At 42.1% G+C, this 21,490-nt stretch overlaps 1 protein-coding gene across 1 annotated transcript; it reads right to left on the bottom strand.

The window, feature by feature from the left end:
* Positions 1-7,338: 7,338 nt before the first annotated feature.
* On the bottom strand, positions 7,339-21,286 carry LOC106588449 (protein shisa-7). Its single transcript, XM_014177459.3, has 6 exons — positions 20,972-21,286; positions 20,493-20,574; positions 14,037-17,822; positions 13,587-13,741; positions 12,180-12,371; positions 7,339-11,645 (listed from the first exon to the last, which is right to left on the bottom strand). The coding sequence occupies exons 3-6, from the start codon at positions 14,777-14,779 to the stop codon at positions 10,819-10,821; spliced, it is 1,917 nt and encodes a 638-aa protein (XP_014032934.1). The 5' UTR covers positions 14,780-17,822; positions 20,493-20,574; positions 20,972-21,286; the 3' UTR covers positions 7,339-10,818.
* Positions 21,287-21,490: the final 204 nt, after the last annotated feature.

Below are 21,490 nucleotides of genomic sequence, written 5' to 3'. Positions count from 1 at the left end.
CAGTACCTTTATGTCCTGCTTTGTATACATTGTATAGTGAGTTTCCAAGGGTACCTAAGGCTTAGAAAGAGAGCTAAGTTCCTCCCAGACCAAGGCATCCAGCTCCATGTGCCTTTTGGTCACTGGATGGGGCTCAGGGACAAGTCCAAGCACATGCTGCGGTCTGTACCATATAATGTCGTCTCTCATCGGCCCCAAAAAACGATTGGGGCCAACGCGACTCATGGTTTTCACAGGAGCACCACTCTCTGCGTGACCGACTTGCACGATGCCAGGGTAAACGTCCTGATCATACTCCACCACACACCACTTTCCGATCAATGCTTCACTTAGATCTTCAATGGGCTGGAAGGCGTTGTGAGATGTGTTGGATTTTTCCATCGCAGTCTGCCTCTCTTTTTCCAACCAGAGTCACAGTCTTTGGGCTGAAACAGCTGCAGTGATGTGGAAGGGAACAGAAGCAACTGAGTATTCTCTGGAGGACTGTCGGTGACCATCTGGAAACACAGGAAATTGTCAAAGTTGTGTGCGTTCGAAATATATAATGATAGCATAGTCTAATGACACATAGTGTAGTGATAATATGTTTGTTTAACAAATGTGAGATTTGACATAAAATAACCCTGAACTATTACCGGGTATATCATTGTCTCGCGGATCGTCTCCAGGTGATCCGGTAGGAGAGACTCCATGCTCTCTATCTCCTCCTCTGAGATATATAAGAGCTTGATAGCTGACTGATCTTTTGGCAGTTCCTCAAGAACAGTTCTTCCATTTGGGAGGTCCTTGCCTTGTGCCACAATTTCCATCTGCTCTTCATTTCACAGCTGTCCCTACCCCATCAGCTGGGCCTTTTCTATGTCCAGCTTCTAGGAAATTCTATGTGACTCTCTGGAAGCCCATTTCAAAGGGAAGGGTGGAGAGATAGTATAAATAATTGTAAGACCTATACTGGGTTGTTGGCCCATCACTCACAAAATGTACAGGAGTAGCCGATGGGCAGAACTCAAGGAAGTTGGACAGTGTTTTTGAGAGATGGGCCCGGATAGCAGAGAGGTCATAGAAGAGCTCATTGAGCAAAGTGAAACTGTATAATTTGTGGTATATCCAACACAAGTGTAGATGGTGACCTGCTCGTGAGAATCACCAAAGTGAACTGGTTTGATTTCACTGGTGGATTTACGCAGGTAGTTCTCTGAAAAGTCAATATGTACTATGATCTCCTCTTTCCCCAGATTCTCTTTAAATTCTCTCAGTTTGGAGAATTGGTGTTGAATGTTTTACATGTGTTTCCACAAATTCTCTTTCAATCCTTTCGAGAAGTCCTCCAGTAGAATCTGCAGTGTGCCACACACCTTTTCTTTAACTGTCAAATGTACAGTGAACTTCTACATGTTTCCATCTTTGTTTTTCTTCTCTCTCTTTTCAGCTTTGTTTTTCCACTCAAACCACCATGTCTGCTCACCAGCATCAAAGTCAGATGTTTAAGCTCTTTTGCTTGGCAAAGGGAGAACTCTCTGTACATGCACTCTTTCTTCAGGTTTTCACATCAACAAAGACTCCAAAGGTTCTCAATGTTGCTGCAGCTGATCATTTCGTGATACTGTCATTCAAGAAGCGCTTCTGCATTTTCTTCTTGGTCCTCGTTAGTGTGTCTTTTTCCTCTGTTGTTGCTCTACTGTTGAAATCACGTTCACAGAATCGAGTGATTTTCTCTTCTCTGGCTGTGCTAATTCTGTTACACTGATTTTTCCTGGAGTATTGAGGACTTGTTGGCCTGTTTTCATTTGCTGAAAATCCAAGTGATCTGTTTGTGGCTTTGACCAGGCCACACTTTCTCAGGATGTTGCCTCTGAGCATTTTTGAAGCCACTTGTTTGTCCTTAGCACTGTGCATTTTTTGATACTTTTGCTTTAACTCTGCAATGATGGCATTTTGAAACAATAAAATGCTTTTAAAGTTCTTTGGAGTTCCCTTCATTTGCTGTTTTGTTTTTGGGGAATCTTGTCTCTCCATTTTCTTCATCAAGTCGATCACACTTTTTTGGTATTATTTAGCTTTCCGTAAAGCATTATCAAGTTTGACATTTGTCATGCAAAGTTATCTGTATGTTTTTGAGTGACCTCATCCAACCTTTTCCCTTCCAGCAAGTATTCAACTTCTCATTCGTGTTGCAGACGATGAGGAAGGGGTATCATGCAGTGTATCAGGGGCAGGTAAGTTAGGGGCAGGTATATTGGCCTCTGGCTGCAAGTTATCTAGTTGCAACTGTTCTCTTTAAAGTCTGTCTTCTATTCCATTGGTTGCATTTCCATTGCCTTCTCTTGCTTCTTTGTTCTCACTTTGTAAGCTCAGAGATAGATTTCACTTCTCCTTTCTCTTTTTTCTCTTCGCCTAAAGTAAACACAAATGAAAGCTAATGGGATAATGAATTTTGTCATTTTCACCATGTTCTGTCATTTCAACCACAGTTAACTTTGTGATAGAAATGATGCTTCTACAGTTTTTGGAGAAAATTGACAGGCTGCTTAGCATGCTTTGGCTAGTATTACAGCTAGCATATAGTTTACACTAAATGCATGAAACAGTAAAAAAAAAAAATAATAATTATACAACAAATTAAAGAAATTATAGCCTGTTTGGAAATGACTGACAATAAAAATATTTTCTACACAAGCAATATTTACCTACATTTTTCTTCAACCTGAACTTCACATCTGGAACAACTGTCCGCTACAGCCATGTGCTTCAGTGTCACAATACGTTTCCATAGTATCTAAGTTAACATTCTCTTGAAAAAAACGTTATTAATGAGGAATTTGTCCTCAGCGGTGGAAATGACACCACTACCAAAGGACAGTTATATTTTGTGTAAAAAACAATATAAATGGCATACTCACAATAAATATTGATATGGATTTTATTTCATTGACTCTGTCTCTAGTAGAGAACACTATATAATGTGTAATTATTCATGTTTCTCATAGAAAAACAGTAAAATCTCAAAAGTCTGGGTCAGGGACAAGGGGAAAACAGTGAAATTGAAGTATAAAATGCATCTGAAAAGTCGCTAAAACACAGTGGTGGAAAAAGTACTCAAATGTCATACTTGGAGTAAAAGTCTAAAGGTTTTTGGTTTTAAATATACTTAAGTATCAAAAGTAAATGCAACTGCTAAAATATACTTAAGTATCAAAAGTAAAAGTATAAATAATTAAAAAATCCTTATATTAAGCAAAGCAGATGGCACATTTTATTTCAAAACACATACAACACATACAGTGCCTTTGGAAAGTATTCAAACCACTTGACTTTATTTTTTTGTTACGTTACAGCCTTATACTAAAATTGATTAAATAAAATATTTTCCTTATCAATCTACACACAATATCCCATAATGACAAAGCAAAAACAGTTTTTAGCATTTTTTACAATGTTTTAAAAATAAAAAACTGAAATACCTTATTTACATAAGTATTCAGACCCTGAAATTTAGCTCAGGTGCATCCTGTTTCCATTGATCATCCTTGAGATGTTTCTAAAACTTGATTGGAGTCCACCTGTGGTAAATTCAATTGATTGGACATGATTTTGAAAGGCACACACATGTCTATTTAATGTCCAACAGTTGACAGTGCATGTCAGAGCAAAAACCAAGCCTGGAAGTCGAAGGAATTGAACGTAGAGTTCCGAGACAGGATTGTGTCGAGGCACAGATCTCTGGAAGGGTAACAAAAATGTCTGTAGCATTGAAGGTCCCTAAGAACACAGTCGTCTCCATCATTCTTAAATGGAAGAAGATTGAAACCACCAAAACTTTTCCTAGAGCTGGCCACCTGCACAAACTAAAGAATCGGGGGAGAAGGGCCTTGGTCAGGGAGGTGACCAAGAAACGGATGCTCACTCTGACATACGTCCAGAGATCCTCTGTGGAGATGGGAGAACCGTCCAGAAGGACAACCATCTCGGCAACAATCCAGCAATCAGGCCTTTATGGTAGTGGCCAGACGGAAGCCACTCCTCAATTAAAGGCACATGACAGCCCACTTGCAGTTGGCCAAAAGGCACCTAAAGACTCTTAAAAACATGAGAAACAAGATTCTCTGGTCTGATGAAACCAAGATTGTCCTGCATGCCAAGCGTCACGTCTGGAGGAAACCTGGCACCATCCCTACGGTGAAGCATGGTGGTGGCAGCATCCTGCTGTGGGGATGTTTTTCAGAGGCAGGGAGACTAGTCAGGATGGAGGGGAAAGATAAACAAAGCAGTGTACAGAGAGATCCTTGTTGAAAACCTGCTCCAGAGCGCTCAGGAGCTCAGACTGGGGCGAAGGTTCACCTTACAACAAGACAACGAAGGAGTGGCTTCAGGACAAGTCTCTGAATGTGCTTGAGTGGCCCAGCCAGAGCACAGACTTGAACTCGATCGAACATCTCTGGAGATACCTGAAAATAGCTGTGCCGCAACACTCCCCATCCAACCTGACAGAGCTTGAGAGGATCTACAGAGAAGAATGGGAGAAACTCCCCAAATACAGGTCTGCCAAGTTTGTAGCGTCACACCCAAGGAGACTCGAGGTTGTAATCGCTGCCAAAGGTTCTTCAACAAAGTACTTGAGGGTCTGAATACTTGTGTAAATGTGATATTTTGATAGTTTTACATTTTTTATACAAGCAAAAATGTATAAAAACCTGTTTTTCTTTGACATTATGAGGTATTGTGTGTAGATTGATGAGGGGAAAAAACTATTTAATCCATTTTAGGATAAGGCTGTAACGTAACAAAATGTGCACAAAGTCAAGAGGTCTGAATACTTTTCGAATGCACTGTAATTTACAAACAAAGCATTTGTGTTTAGAGTCCGCCAGATCAGCGGCACTAGGGATGACCAGGGATGCTCTCTTGATAAGTGTGTGAATTTGACAATTTTCCTGTCGAAAAGTAACGAGTACTTTTGGGTGTCAGAGAAAATGTATGTAGAAAAAAGTACCTTATTTTCTTTAGGAATGTAGTGAAGTAAAAGTAAAAGTTGTCAAAAATATAAATAGTAAAGTACAGATACCCCAAAAAACTACTTAAGTAAAAATACTTTAATGTACTACCTAAGTACTTTACACCACTGCATAACATATAGGTTTTTCCATCAGCAGACTACAATCGATAATGTCAAAAGCCACACTGAAGTCTAACAAAAAAGCTCCCACAATCTTTTTATCATCAATTTCTCTCAGCCAATCATCAGTCATTTGTGTAAGTGCCATGCTTGTTGAATGTCCTTCCCTATAAGCGTGCTGAAAGTCTCTGGTTAATTTGTTTACAGTAAAATAGCATTGTATCTGGTCAAACACAATTTTTGCCAAAAGTTTACTAAGGGTTGGTAACAGGCTGATTGGTTGGCTATTTGAGCCAGTAAAGGGGGCTTTACTATTCTTGGGTAGTGAAATTACTTTTGCTTCCCTCCAGGCCTGAGGGCACACACTTTCTAGTAGGCTTTGATTGAAGATATGACAAATAAGAGTGGCAATATCGTCCACTATTATCCTCAGTCATTTTCCATCCAAGTTGTCAGACGTCAGGGGTTGCCATTATTGATAGACAACAATCATTTTTCACCTCATCCACTATCACTTTACATAATTTAAAATCACAATGCTTGTCTTTCATAATTTGATTAGTTATGATTGTATGTTTAGTGTCAGCGTTTGTTGCTGTCATGCCTAAATTTGCTAATCTTGCCATTGAAAAAATAATTAAAGTAAATGGCAATATCAGTGGGTTTTGTGATGAATGAGCCATCTGATTCAATGAATGATGGAGCTGAGTTTGCCTTTTTGCACCAAATTTCATTTAAGGTGCTCCAAAGCTTTTTACTATCATTCTTCATGTCATTTATCTTTGTTCCATAGTTTAGTTTCTTCTTCTTTTTATTCAGTTTAGTCACATGATTTCTCAACTTGCAGTACGTTTGCCAATCAGTTGTGCAGCCAGATTTATTTGCCATTCCTTTTGCCTCCCCTCTCCTCATCAATCCACGGGGATTTTACAGTTTTTACAGACATTTTCTTCATGGGTGCATGCTTATTAGTAACTGGAATACGCAATTTCATTAATGTGTCAAGTGCAGCATCTGATTGCACCTCATTACACACCACAGGCCAAAAAATATTCTTTACATCAACAACATAGGAATCACTACAAAACATAGTTCTTGTATGACCACTATATTAGGCACAGTCTTTGGAACTTTGGTTTTCCTAGATATGGCTACTATATTGTGATCACTACAGCCGATGGATTTGGATACTGCTTTAAATAAAATTTCTGCAGCATTAGTAAAGATTTGACCAATACATGTTGATGATATCATCCCGGTGCTGTTTGTAACTACGCTGGTAGGTTGACTGACAACCTGAACCAGGTTGTAGGCACTAGTTACAGTTTGAAGCTTTTTCTTGAGTGGGCAGCTTGATGAAAGCCAGTCAATATTTAAATCACCCAGAAAATATACCTCTCTGTTGATATCACATACATTATCAAGCATTTCACACATTATCCAGATACTGACTGTTAGCACTTGGTGGTCTATAGCAGCTTCCCACAAGAAAAGACTTTAGGTGAGGCAGAGGAACCTGTAGCCATATTACTTCAAAGGTATTTAACATGAGATCGTCTCTAAGCTTTACAGGAATGTGGTTCTTAATATAAACGGCAACACCTCCACCATTGGCATTTCTGTATTTTCTGTAGATTTTATAACCATGTATTGCTACCACTATATCATCAAAGGTATTATCTAAGTGAGTTCAAAAGCACAATACATTTTTTCATCCAAATGGCAGCCCCGCCACTTGATTTGCTATAATAATGAGGGATGGGGCTGGAGAAATGTTACCACTGTCAAATTCATGGAGATATGGGTGCAAACTTTTACAGTCCATGAAATCAACATATTTTTAAGCAATACATGCTTGTTTAAAAAAAAAAAAGGCATTGATACAAACCACAGAGTACAACATTTGTATTTTTGGTTATGATGGGGTAAGTCAATTGTTGGCTGCTCAATTCATTTGATAAATTGTATTATTTAAGAATCAATGGATACATAAAATGTATAAAATTTATGTTGAAAATGCATTCTCTCTCCCGTGATTACTGACCTAAATTTTGGACATGTAAATGACAGTGCTCAGCACCGCCACATAGTTGCAGCATCTTCTGTCTTTCTTGTCTGTTTCCTATCCATAATTGATCAGTCAGTCCACCCATAAAACAATGAGCCAAAGTGATTTACATAGAATAATCACAATCATCATTTGTGTTGATCTGATGAACACCAATAACCCAGTGGAAGAAAAAATTTGTAATTGTTGGGATTTTTTTAATTGTTATTATCAATTGAACAGTATGATTCTACAAATGCGAGAATTCACCAATAACCAAAATAAGGGTTGCACGCTTGTGAGATCTTCACTTTATATTCTTGGAAACAGACATGGGGTTTATCTATTAGATTAATCCCTATACATTTTTCTGAGGTAATACAGTACACCCCTGCCTCATCTTCCCGCAATACAATTAGGGGCCAATAAAGCTATCTCATGTTTACTTACACTTCCTTCTATCTAGAAAACCTCACGCCACTAAATGTCACCCCACGAGCCACACACCAAAACAACCATTTTATACCACAACTTCCCTCTTACCTCCACCCACCCACACACACACCTTCTGGAATCATTTCCTCAGACCACACACACGCATGCAGGCACACACGCATACACACACACATTAATCAACAGTACATTTACAGGCACACAGATTAATGAGGGCGTACTCAACAAAAACATAATCACAACATCAGTATACCTCCAAAAGTACAATAAAAACATACATTTAAAATAACTGAATCTTCGTGTGACATAAATATATTTTGCCTCTCTTCGTTTTAGTTTAACAAGATTCCAATTATGGAATCTGAAGTTCTTACTGTAAAAATCATTGGGCCATTCTAGTCCTATAATTGGTGATCCATAATCATGTTAGACAACAAGGCAAGTCACAATGCATTCTCCAAACTATTCTAGCAAAATCCTCATTCTTTACAATAAATAGTAAAGTTCTTGAAAAGAGTGAGATTCCGGTCACATAAATGTAATCTTATAACGAAATGCACAAATCTTCACAAAAAAATGGCAACAATGGAATTGTATAGCTTTTGCTCTACACCTTGAAATGTGAGAAAAGTAGATTTTGTTACATTTGCTTTGGTGAATGTCACTTTACAAGGACAGCTTTGATTGATGTCCTTTCTGATACTAGGCTTTTGAATCCAAAAAGCCAATGTGAATAATAATATCATAGCTTTGGGTTTGAAATAGTTTGTGGATTCTCTGAGAAACACAATTGTCTTACTTGTAATATCCCAAGTCAGATCAAATGTGAGATTCAGCATTCCTGAAAATAAATAAAAATACACACACGGGCACACAAATACAGACGCATGTACATTACACATACACGCCATGACATCATAAGTCAGCACTATGACATCGCAAACACTGGCTTTGACATCTTCATGCGGTTTGTCTTTTCACTTTGATTGCATCTGCTTTTTTTTTTTATCAAGAATACAAAGGTTAAAATCCACTAGAAAGATGAATATTCAAAATCCAGGAAACATTGAGCTTCACAGAGAATAAAAATAGGGGAACTAATAATCATGATGATGATAATAATAATCAGAGTAAATCTATAGTAATCATGACCATAAACACAAACACATATCATAGAGTTTTAAAAACATTGTCTGGTTGAAAGTAATACATTTTTGTCTTTATCCAGTCACAGTTAAAGGGGAGAGCCGAAATACTATACAAAGATTTTGTAAATACTATGGTCTCATTATCCCTTCAGTCAAAGTTGAGTTCAACCCTTTCAAAATTGGCCAAAAATGACCACATCTTCCATTTTATAATCCGTCAAAAACCCACAAAAAAATAAACTTTTGTAAATGTACAAAATACGACATTAGGTCCACCTCCACCCCTGCAATGTAAAAAAACAATAATATGATGGCTTTTTGTCACACTCAATGTCAACCTCACGGGGGCACAAAGTAGCTTTGCAGCATTGACTCTGTTTTCTTCACACTTACAAAATGTGTCAGTCATTTCTGCAGCGTTGCACAAACTTTCCCCAATATTGACACAGAAAAAGCCAACATAGTAGACCACAGACACACATAAAGAGTTTTCAGAATAGCCCTTGGTGTTAAGTGTCCATTGTCTTCTGTTCTCCCTTTCCCACCTTCCTCCAAATATTGTGAACGGCTTGAGTTTCAGAAACAGTCATGTGGAATTCAGAGAAGTCGGAGTAGTGATTGGTATATTAACTACTAACAAATCAATGTTTTACCTCACAATCTTGGTAAACAGCTCAGAAAGGATTATCAATGGAGCTTGGCTGGTTTTGGGGATTGTTTTAAGGGACAGACCAATGGGCAGGTATGGCTAAACAAAGCACTTGCATTAGCCAAGAGGTAAATCCTCTGTATGACAGTGTCCCTCAAAATTAACACATCTTCGCTGAGCTTTCATTCTCATCTCATGTGGTCAACAATTTTGTTTAGGTTTTTTCTTTCAGCTGGTCTTTAACTCCTTAAAAACACAACTGACATTGTGTATCGAATAACAGTGTCAAAGCATTTCTGTGTGACTATAAACATAACTGGAATCAGCTCCACAGTTTGGAAACTGACCTCATTTGAGACTTGGGTCTCTATGGGAATGACAGCCATCACATCGACCAGCCAGCCAATCAGGCGAGGGTGCAAAGGTCATGCAGCAAAGTTATATTTGTGTCAAATCATGCTAATAATAACTGAAGAAATCCAGCCATAATCAAGAGGTTCAACCCTTACATGACCTTGTACAAAACGTCTGCAGACTAAGCTATGGCTGTAGTGTGAGATTGTGGTAGCTAGCAACAATACTCCAAAATGTGTCTATTTTCAAGTCGTCCAATCAAAAATTAGGAAAGTGACAATGGGCAACTCAAATGTCCACTCAGTGTCAGCCATTAAGTCATCAGGCTATAGCTGTGTGATACCCCCCCAGAATACACATACTGTCTAACAGGGCTTTATTCCTTTACAAAAACCAACAATTTACAGTCTTGTATTTTTTTTTTTTTTTACAAAAGTCAAACCACCATCACATTGTTCTGCATTCCATTGACATCTCAGTGTCTGTTCAGATTCAAAGACAGTTTCGTTCTCTCTGTCAGAGCAACAAGAAACTCAATAACCATTTATTCATTTAATCCATTAGTAAAAGTCATCATGTCCTCGAATAATGTTTCAATTGCACGAAAAACTTTTTGAAATTGTTCCTTTTTTGCTCTATACATGGCCCTTTTTCTCTCTTCCTCCTCAACAATATGGTTGAATATTCTCTTTCCCAAGACTCACAATAACATGAATCAAATCAATAGGCTTCATTCAAAATTCCCTCTAATAATTCCATTTTCTCAATGGTTTCTTTCTATCATTGCCCTTTTCTGTGTTTCCTGGCAACAGGTAACAATGGCATCCACTCTTCTCTCACGTCTTTCATTCTTGTTGGGACGTAGTATCCCTGTCATATCCTTCTCTCTCATCAGCTTGCCCATGTCTCTCTTGTTTCTTCTCCTATTCATCTATCGTTCCATCATGCCCCAATTGACCTTCTCTTCCTCTCCCTTTCCTTTCTGTGTGAACACTTTCAGCTTGAACATTCTCAACACGACCTTCATCTCTCCTTCACCGTTGGCTTTACTCTCTCACACAGTCACCTCGTTCTTACTAGCCGTCCTCAATGTCTGGCCCCCTCCTCCGCCACCGGGGATATATTGGAGCTGTTCGATGGTGTTCTGCCTCTTGGTGGCGAATGCCATCCTCCGCACGTTGTGGCCCCCGATGGTCCCCGCCCCGCTCCCTTGCCCATGAGGGTCCCCCCAGCTTCCTACCGGGTGGCCCGCCACACTCATCTCCAGCTCGTGGCCCGATGTGGGGTGGGAGTTCATCTTGATCATGTGATGGCGGTCCAGCGAGGGTGTGACGCAGACGTTCTGCTGTGATTGGGCCTTGTGGCTGAGGCATCCCATTGTCGGGAACCCCATCCCCCCAAATTCCCCCATCCCACTCATACCCACCATACCGCCTACCCCTGACATGCCCATGCCCACCATCCTCTCCTCCAGACGGTCGGGAGAGACTAGGAGTCTCTCGTGGGACTTGCGAAGCGTCTGTGAGGTGGAGCTCTTGCTGGTGGTCATAGCCTTGTAGTACTGGTGCTGCTGGTTCTTGGAGAGTCTGGAGAGGGTGTTGCCCTCGCCAAGCGCTAGGAGCTGGTCCTGGGACATAACCCTCCGCGGGGCCTTGTCGAAGGCAGCCTGGTACCCCGACGACTGGGCTGGCAGAGGGTAGGGATTGGGGGTGGATGGTGGCACGTGAATATGTGTCCGGGAGGAGTGGAGGGTACCTTTGGCTCCGAGAGTGTAGTCACCGCCCCAGTAGAGATGGTGCTGGGAGGAGTGGAACGACAGAGGAGCGTTGTTAGGTCGTCGCTTCGATGAGTAGTAGCCAGAGTAGTCCTCCAGATCTTTCTCTGTGTTTTTTTTGGGGGGGGGGGGGGGTTAAGTTTTTAAAGAAAGACGATGAAAGAAACAAATGTAGAAATAACATTTAGTGAAATTCATTCATTATTAGGTGAAAGAAAGTGTTCCAACATTTCTCGTCCTAAGAAGTCTTTAATCTTTAAAGACTTTCCCTGGACTGAGCTCCCTGACAGCAAACTGAAATGTGGCCATTAGCCAACCGTTGGTTCCTCTCTCTCTGTTTATTCTACAATCCCCCTATACATCCTCCCTATTACATCGTTTTCCGGGGCACCCACTCTAGACAAACAGGCCTTTATCAACGCCCATCATATAGACTATAACAGCCTACATTAAAGGCACAACAAAAGAGAATACGTCTGACACACACACACACCGTCGGCCGCTGTGCTTCTCGCCTGTTATTGCTTCTTCCACACACATATCTCTGGAGCTCTCTCTCTAACAACCCCCTCCCAGCAGCGGCTGCCACCCAGACACCCAGCCCTCACTCCGCCCCACCCCCCCACCACCCCCCTCCTCACCGAGCCTCTTCAGGGAGCTGGAGCGGCTGATCTCAGGTTTCATGGCCGCCTCGTAGGAGGGGGGAAGCTGGGCCAGGTTGTGGAAGGAGTGCGAGAAAGGGGGTTGCGGGTGCAGGCCGGAGCTGTTGTGCTTGCCGGTGAGGAGGGTCCCCGTGGAGGCCAGCTGGGCGTTGTTCATGCGGGGCACGCGCTCTGGAGGAGGAAGAGGAAGACAGGAAGACATTTTCAAAGACCCGACACGCACGGGAGCATTAATTAGGGCCCTAACACACAGGGATACATTTAGAATGACCTTACATGTTTATTAACATAATATATACAGTATGATTACATTTATAAAGACCTAATATACACACACACACACACACACACACATATACATTTACAAGGACCTAACACCTATATGGTGGGTAGCTACATTTATAATGGGCCAACATGTATTTAAAATGACCTTAATGGTACATATACATTGACAAAACGTGCCAACTCCTCACAAATTACTAGTCTTAGAGAATTGCAGCCATTTGTAATTTGTACATTTTCAAGTCATTCTAAGGCGACTAGTATGAGGTAACATATATAACAAGCCAAGATGATTGTCTGACACTTTGGCCATTGACCATGTACAATAACGGGCAATAACAGCCAAGAATATCTTTATAACCACTGAGGGAGCACACGGGAGACATTGACCACTGTGGAGTAACACGTGCAGGCTTCGGGTCGCTGACTTCACTCAAGCCAAGGCCCATAGTGTAAGTAAGCACACTTACACCACAAACAGATACAGTACGTAGCGCATACTGAGACACTTACGAGGGAGACGCACACACACACACACACAGAGTGAGTGGGAGCACTGAAACAGCGACAGTGTTAAGGAAACAGCGACTGCGCTGAGGGGAAAAAAAACACCCGGCGGTACATGTACAACACCAGACAGACGGGTCACCAGGCCAACTCACACACTCGCCGCCTGTGTCAGCTCGTTAGGCTTACCCTTAGCAGCCGAGTGTTTGGGACTGGAACCAGACACCTGGATAAAATTGTGGTGCAAGTTGCCAACTGCAAGAGAGCACAGCGAACACTGACGGTACAGCCACTCGTGCGTGTACGCGTGAAGCATGAGCATTGTTTGCGTGTGTGGTGGAGTGTGAGCGGTGGGATTACGTGAGTGTGTTCAGAGTGCAAGCATTGTTGAGCGCGACTCCATACAGTCAGCGTTACCAGGCTACTGCGTCCGTCACCGCCGTCCCGCGATCATCACTGTAAGGGTTCGTGTACATCTGAAAACAGGCTATTACTGTGTTATTACAATGTAATAACAGCGTTAGCGGTTCTTCCACTAACAGTGTTACGACATTGTTATTACAGTGTTGTCCAAATGCGTTCTGTTGCGTCACTCACTGCGGTTGTCTTTGCTCTGGAGCACCGGGGTGTAGAGGTTCTTGGGGGGGCGACCGAGGCCGTCTCCTACGGTGGTGTTGGTCAGGACGCTGCTGTCATTCCTCTCCCCCTGTTGGACTGGGCTGGCCTGGCTGCGTAGGATGTCCACCAGGGCTCTGGTAGGAGGAGGAGAGAAGAGGAGGGGAGCGGAAAAATCATGGACAAGGGCAAGAGAGTAGAACAAACTACTTTCCGTTCAAAAAGTAGAGCATTCGACTTAGCTGGCCACCAATGTAAAATGTGCTACTTGTTCATTGATTGTGGTTCAGTTTCATCACCCCTGTGGCTTGTGACCTCAATGAATTTAAAAGACTAAAACCCACTGACAGACCCACCTACACCCATACGGCCATTTTTCCGACAGTGCTTACTGATCGTCTGCTCAAAGACAATTCTCCATTCTTTTCTCACCTGGGCATGTTGATGTCTCTGTTCCGAGGTCGTCGGGATATCTTGTGGAAGGCCACCTTGATGCCCACTGCCACCACTAGGGTGAAGGAGATCACCCCTCCGATCACGTACGCCGTGCTGTTGCTCTGCTGCTGCAGCTGCTCCGAGTCTGGGTCACCCCGGTTCCCCGACAGCGGGGGGTTCGTCTGCGGTGTGTCGAGCCACCCGGGCGAGATGTAGTTGTTGCACGACTCCTGGTCCAGGCGGCTACGCTGGTGGTCACAACAGTAGCGGTAGTGGCAGGTGCCGCAGCAGTAGATGTAGGTGCCCTTGGAGCAGTTGAAAGTGCTGTCTAACTGGCCCATGACATCGTAGTAGGCCCGACACACGTCCACATCCACCAGGCGCCGGGGGGGTGGAGCCACCTGGGCAGCACCCAGAGGGGGCTTGAGGGCGTCAGCTGCCGTCATGTTCTGAGGGAGCTTGATCTGGGGGAGGGGCTTGGGGAGCGTTTCGGGTACTTTCGGCTCGCCGTCGTGAGCGTCCTCCATCTCAGCCGCTTTAGGCGCCACCTTCGCTCCCCCCGGGGGCGGCGGCATCGGTTTGTTCCCAAAGCCGGTGAGGAGGAACAGGGTGGCGCCGCTGGGGCCGCCGTTGGATGAGCGGCGCTCTGTGGTGATGGTGACGGCGGAAAGGACGAGGCCGGACACAAGGAAAAAGATGAGGGAGTTGCTGAGCATCCTTCTGTAGGTTCTTGGCCTCATTTTTTTTTTTTTTAAAGGCCCGCCGGGTGTTCAAATATCAAGGTCCTCTTCCAAGAGGGAAAGTGTCTTCTTTGAATTTCACTGGCGTGTAAGTCTAACAATATAAAAAGCTTCTACTCAAGGTTTCAATTGGAATACGATGAACTAATCCTTTGTTAGTGCTTCCGTATACAGAACACACACTAGTGTGGGTGTTTTTACGTTGTTGAAAAGTTTTTTTTTTTGTTTGTTCAAGCAATGCGTGTGGCGTGTAACTTATATGTATTTATGTAAACATATTTCTCAAGCTCTCAATACAAATCTTTTCTCGTTCGTAAGCAGCTTATGTAAATGTTGAGGTTTTATATATTCCTATATTTCTACGTTCTAGACCTTAGCATGTACTGGCCTATATTATGGCTATACTTGTGAAAGGACAATTTGAAGTTTGTCTCGACAACTTCAACTTAGCACACAAAAACAAAATAGATGACGAGGATGCTGGAAAATGTATATATTGTAAACATCAGTCAATAAAGTGTTATTTTATGGAATGGTAAGAGTAATGATAATGTCTGTGGTCTCTACTGTGCAGACCTCACTCAAACGGCAAGTGTGGGTTGTCTTTCTTTATGAGAAGCAGTATTATCTTGTAAACAAAACCAATGTGTAAACGTTTCGTACCCTTCGGAGTCTTTTGAACTATCCCACAAAGTTATGAATAAGGTAGCAAGCAAATCCTATTCGAAGGGCAAGTGTAGTCTGTAAACATTAAGGGTTGTATGTAAACTTCATTTTCTTTATTTGAGTACTTTTCACCTATGCTTAATTGTATATTTTCACTTGGAATTAGCACTTCAGTTTCCCGTTGTAGGTATTTGACCCGCAAACCTTAATGTAAAACTTTGTGTGAATTGTAAACAATGGTGTTGGCAGCTTTAGGTGTCTCTAATTCATAATGTCCATACATGTGCTAAAACAGATTGGTCTATTATCAGTATTAGCTTGATAGTGTCATTTCTTCTGCATGGAGCTTTCTATTTGTTCACAGATCAACTCTTTGAATATTGAGAGAAAGGAAATAGAGGTGGGGTGGTCAATTGAGAAAATATCATTCAGAGAGACGTTGGATTCTAAATTCCGACTTAAATACAGTGGTTGAAAGCCTAAAAAAGGTTTGCGCTATGAGAAAAGGACCAATCGCAAAAGCTTGTCACAAGGTCCGGTGAAAATGGGTACTGAAGAAATGTACCAAGCAGCATATATAGTTGAGACAAACTGGGACCACACAATTTACACCTAACTTAGTGAGAAAGGAAAAACTAAGATATAACACAGCGAGTGATGGACAAAATGAATAAAGGCAGTCGGAGATAGTAATTTCTGTTTGTTGGTGAATTAGGAAAAGGTGAGAGAGGGAAGGAGGGACTGGTGATGGGAGGTGGAGGGACGAAAGGAGGCTAAGGATCTATGTGCGTTTGATCCCCTTGCGGGAGTGTCTCTGCTCTGAGTTTAACTCGGCCCAACAGAATAGAACGAAGGTGGGCTTGGGCCCGGTTCTGGCAGGACAGCGCGGCTCCGCCCACAGAACAGACATGAAAATGTCTGGATTCATTCGTTCAATGCAGAATATGTGAAGGAAACGTACACTATGATATGGTCACTTTCCAGCCTAACCTAACCTGGGCTGATGACTACAGATACATGGTAATTGTGACCTAAACGAGAAAAGTAGAACAATCTAATATGAATAGCTTTCTAAGCTTTTTTCTTCAGAATTTTTTTTTAGGAAATGGTATCCTAGTGTCATATAAGCTCTTCACTGTATCCCTGAATGTATGAGCGCGCCTATATTTGAAAGTTACTATATGAGATGTTGTTGATGCAAAGAAATCTTAAACATAGTAAGATGGTAGTTCTAAAATGTTGGGTCATAGTATGGCTGGTATAACATGGCTTATGTGTTAAAGTGGATCTCCTTTGACAGACAACATCAATACGCTGAGGGGCTGTGTTGCATGTTTTGAGAGGAAGAAAAGAAGAACAAGGGTTTGAATATCATTCGGGTTAAAAGGAAACGGGGGCTTTTCAGATTGTTAAATGTGGTGTGCCAACGTGCTGTATGGGAGAATGCTGGAGAGATGCTGATAGAGAAAAATTGAAACAATGTGAGGTATATATTGAGGGAGACAAGCAAAGTAGCGACAGAATAGCAGCAAGGTCAATGTATCACGTTATATGTGACTTGTCTTGCCCTTCAGTCAGTCAAAGCCTAGTTCGATTGATCGATCTGGGGCCGAGCTTTCAGAGCCTGAGCAAGTTTGTGAGTTATCACTGCTTACCATTCTCCAACTAATGTACTACAAACAAATACAGGTCACCATTAAAGATTAGTTGAACGAACCAATAATGCACTATTCATCCAAATCTGAACGATTTTTTTCATTTTTCGTCAGGACAATAAATGTACATTTAACTACAGGCATTAGGCTAACTCTCCACAATGTGGTTCTAACTACTTTTTGATTGATAGAATGTTATAACTTTATGTACGCTTTGAGCTTCAATGCTATTTTGATGTAATAAGGATATGAAATGTGCATTTTATGTGTTAGGGAGACTAATGAAAAATGACTATTTTGATATTGAATCTGAACGCTGTGTGAACTCAAGATAACACTAAGTGAAACATGAGGTACGAATGATAAACGTGGCTTTGGTAGTTTCGTTGTTGTCGTTCTTTCTTCATTTTTCTTGCACAGTTTGTATGGCACCGGTTTTGGTCTCGCTCGAAACGAAACAGGGGAAGAAAGAAAAACAGTCAGTGTAAATAAAGGTCAGAAATCCCCCCCCCAAAAAAATAAAGAAAATAAAAAAGGGATGTAGAAAGTCCGTTGTAATTAGCAAACAGCCTCTGGTTCTAAAGCAGGGGAGAACGTCCCCTTAGTTGTTCCACCTGGCCAAGACAGTGATGATGACGTAATCCAGGTTTGAGGTTCTTTCAGTTCTTAGCTTTTTTTTTTTTTCAAACTTCTTCTACGTCTTTACTTATTCTAAATTGACACTGCAAAAAGAAGAAGACATCGAGCTGATCAATGGATGACCTTTTCTTCATTCCACAGTTTAGCCATCGTGTTTCTATTCTAGGAGAGTTTAGGTACAAGACATAAACTGAGTGTACAAAACATTAAGGACACCTGCTCTTTCCATGACATAGACTGACCTGGTGAATCCAGGTGAAAGCTATGATCCCTTATTGATGTCACTTGTCAAATCCACTTTAAAATCAGTGTAGATGAAGGGGAGGAGACAGGTTAAAGAAGGATTTTTAAGTCTTGAGACATGGATTGTGTATGTGTGACATTCAGAGGGTGAATGGGCAAGACAAAATATTTAAGTGCCTTTGAAAGGGGTATGGTAGTAGGTGCCAGGCGCTGCTGGGTTTTTCATGATCAACAGTTTTCCCGTGTGTATCAAAAATGGTCCACCATTTGGACGTCCAGACAATTTGACACAACTTTGGGAAGCATTGGAGTCAACATGGGCCAGCATCCCTGTGGAACGCTTTCGACACCTTGTAGAGTCCATGCCCAGACGAAATTAGGCTGTTCTGAGGGCAAAAGTGGGGGGGTAAAACTCAATATTAGGAAGGTGTCCTTAATGTTTTGTACACTCAGAGTACAAAAGCACTGGTAATACCAACACTGAACAAGCATGCATGATTACTCCTACATAAACAGTTGACTAATAACTGGTATAAGCAGTAATTAACAAGTGCATACATTCACTCTGTTTGGCTAAATCGATTCATATTTCAGTTTGTGCGATATCCACGGTGTAAAAATAACAACGCACGTTGCATTATTGCATTCATTTAAAAGCAACGATTTCATTTATTCTAATCATCATACTGTCAGCAAATCTATAACATAATACAATTCGGAAAAGCTCATCCTTTCACACCAGACCTTGAATATCCCAGTCACAGACTCCTGAGGACTACAGTCTCCTACAGCCCTTCGTTAGGTAAGGACCTGCGAGATCACACTACATTAACATCAACTTCGAGAGAATAGACATGTTTTGACTTCGACAACAAAAAAACTGCTAGATGGGACATGATGATGAGACACACCATATGGATAATACTGACACCGAGACACGAGTGTCAGGGGAGAAGAGTAGGTCTCATAGTGAAGACTGGGCCTCGAGAGGAGAGAAAGGAGGGGAGAAGCCACAGATGTGAGCAGAGTGGGGGGTTGCCCGGAATGGGAGTATCGTTTCGAAATGGGAGGAGGAAAAAAGGAGGCAAAGCTGGGTTGGAGGCCCTAACAGTGGAGTCTCTTGTGCTGAAAAGTTAAGGGTGCCTTTAAAAATCACTCACTGCCCTGGGGGCCATTTGCATTCCGTTTCCTGGATGCAGCAATTAAGAAGGTATTGACAACAGCTGATCACCTCTAATGGGATGCTTTCTAGGCAGACCCATCGGTTTCGACAGACACACCACTCGGCCTGGCTACAAATAGGGAGATGTTATGAGTCTGTTCGGTTCCATATGGAACAGAGAATTCCGAACATGTACACTGCCTGAGCATCTGCATATGCCTGGCCCCTACCGCGAGCACACAGGTCTTAAAGAGACAGCGCACATGCTGGCACACAGCGTGTTAGCGCTACACCGACCCCCCCCCCCCCCACTCGCTCCCACCTCCCTCCCGCTCTCTCTCTGCCAGTGAGTGGGCTGGAGCAGGCTCTCTCAGAATAGCACTGCAGCACTGAACGAGAGGAAGAGTGAGAAAGGGAACGAAAGGGAAGGCGCAACACCGTCCTCCACTTTCTCTCCATGTCAACACATATCCGTCTATCCATTGTCTTATCGATGCCCTCCGTTGTACAATGGGCTTTGCTTCACCTCTCCTCCTTTCCCAAGGATCTCTCCATCTCGCCCTACTCCCAGGCTGCTCAGTGTCAGATGTTTGTCCACCCCACCGCTCCTCTTGTTCGTCCACCCTACCCCACCTTTTCTCCCCATCTCTCTCTGGACTGAGGCATGCTGGTTCGAAGGGCAGTCCACTAGGACAGTGAGCAACAGCGTCCTTTGTAATTAGGTGTCAGCGTGCATAGGCCTCCGAAGACAAGGCATCATGAATTATGGAAGCAACTTAATTACTGTAGACCCATTACTGACTCCCCTTGATAGTTAACGATAATTACCTTTACTACTGGGAAATGTAGTATTTTTGACCATTATTTAACTATTGTGGCTGTTTCTTAATGTGCCATATCATGTAGCATTCCTTGAGTTTAGTCTATAGGCTCTTTGTGGGAGATTATATATCGATAAGCCTCCCACTGCTGAGGTTTTGGGCAGCAAACATGTGCCTCTATGTGACAATGTTATCAAAGCAAAACCATATCGATACACATTAAAGTTAGGAAGGCTTGCTGACCATGAGCATTATGGTACGGCTGGTGTGTCGACATTTGCATTCATGTGGCGTTGCTCATGTCGGGAACAAGTCACACAGTCATTGTGTGTCTAGGCCAATTCACACACTTCCATTTTCTATTGCTGCTAGATGACTTCATTTATGGGGGGGAAACGGACAAGATAGACACAAAATGGGAGGGTAGTTACGGTGGTCGAGGCGCAAAGAGCGAGACCTGTTCACGTGCGCGTTTCATTAGGCAATGTTGCAGCACTAAACAGAAACAAAATGAAGGAACGACTTACCTGCGTGTCGCTGGTTGTATTCAAAGGGCAATAAGATGATGATCCATTTTTAGATGCGGTCGTCAGGCCCGTCACCATGTTTCTTTGAAATTAAACAAGGGGAAAAATAATATTGTAGCACATTAATTGTTGCCAATACAATAATTCCAATATAAATTGAGTACAAATGGCCCTACACTATGCCACATCACAATAAAAGCCCATAGACTGGAGTTCACACGCGGCTGCGCTGGTCTCTTGAAAATATTAAATAACTACACCAAAATTGTATGTGTCATATGGTCAAAAATAATTGTTAGAAAAATACGAAAATCAGCACTCAATTAATAATTAACTTCCATCCTAAATTGCGAGAGTCGTGTTTATCTATCCACTCGAATGAGGCAGTGGAAATCCGTTTTCAAGCTTTTGAAGTTATGCAAACAGGAGAACATTAATCAGATTTTGTTCATTAAAAAGTGTTCAAAAGGTAGCTTTACCGGATGTCTAGTAGTCCATTCACCAACATTGGATCTTAATTGTGATTCCCGGAAAATAATCGATCATGCCTACATTTTCCATTGTAATTCCAGGTGAGGATGAAATTAATTTGTCTCGAAGGACATGCTTCTCTCCGAAAAGACATAGAAAAACACACAATAATAAAAAAAAGAGAGGGAGGTCGTCTGAAAATATATTTTCTGATATAATTTTGTTAATCACATTTTGCTATTTCCTTTTAGCGGTGACTATAATCCTCAGTGCGCTCCCCCCTTTGCTATAGAGGTTCCACCGCGTTGATAAAATTCATAAAAAGTGATTGCTTTCACAAAGGTCCGCTACACTCGATGCTCATTCATTGATAGGACAGTATGGTAGGACTACTTGTCCACGTTTCCATTTGTTAAGTGAGCAAAAGTATCTACCAATCGGTGACACGCTTTATTCCCAATGAGATATTTCTTTCGCGGAACCATTGGTTTACAAACGAGGATGGAATGGAATGGTTTAAACGCATG

This window comes from Salmo salar, chromosome 27 (genome assembly GCF_965601325.2).
Source record: "Salmo salar chromosome 27, fSalSal1, whole genome shotgun sequence".
Lineage (NCBI taxonomy): Eukaryota > Metazoa > Chordata > Actinopteri > Salmoniformes > Salmonidae > Salmo > Salmo salar.
This window is presented reverse-complemented; position numbering and strand designations above follow the sequence as displayed.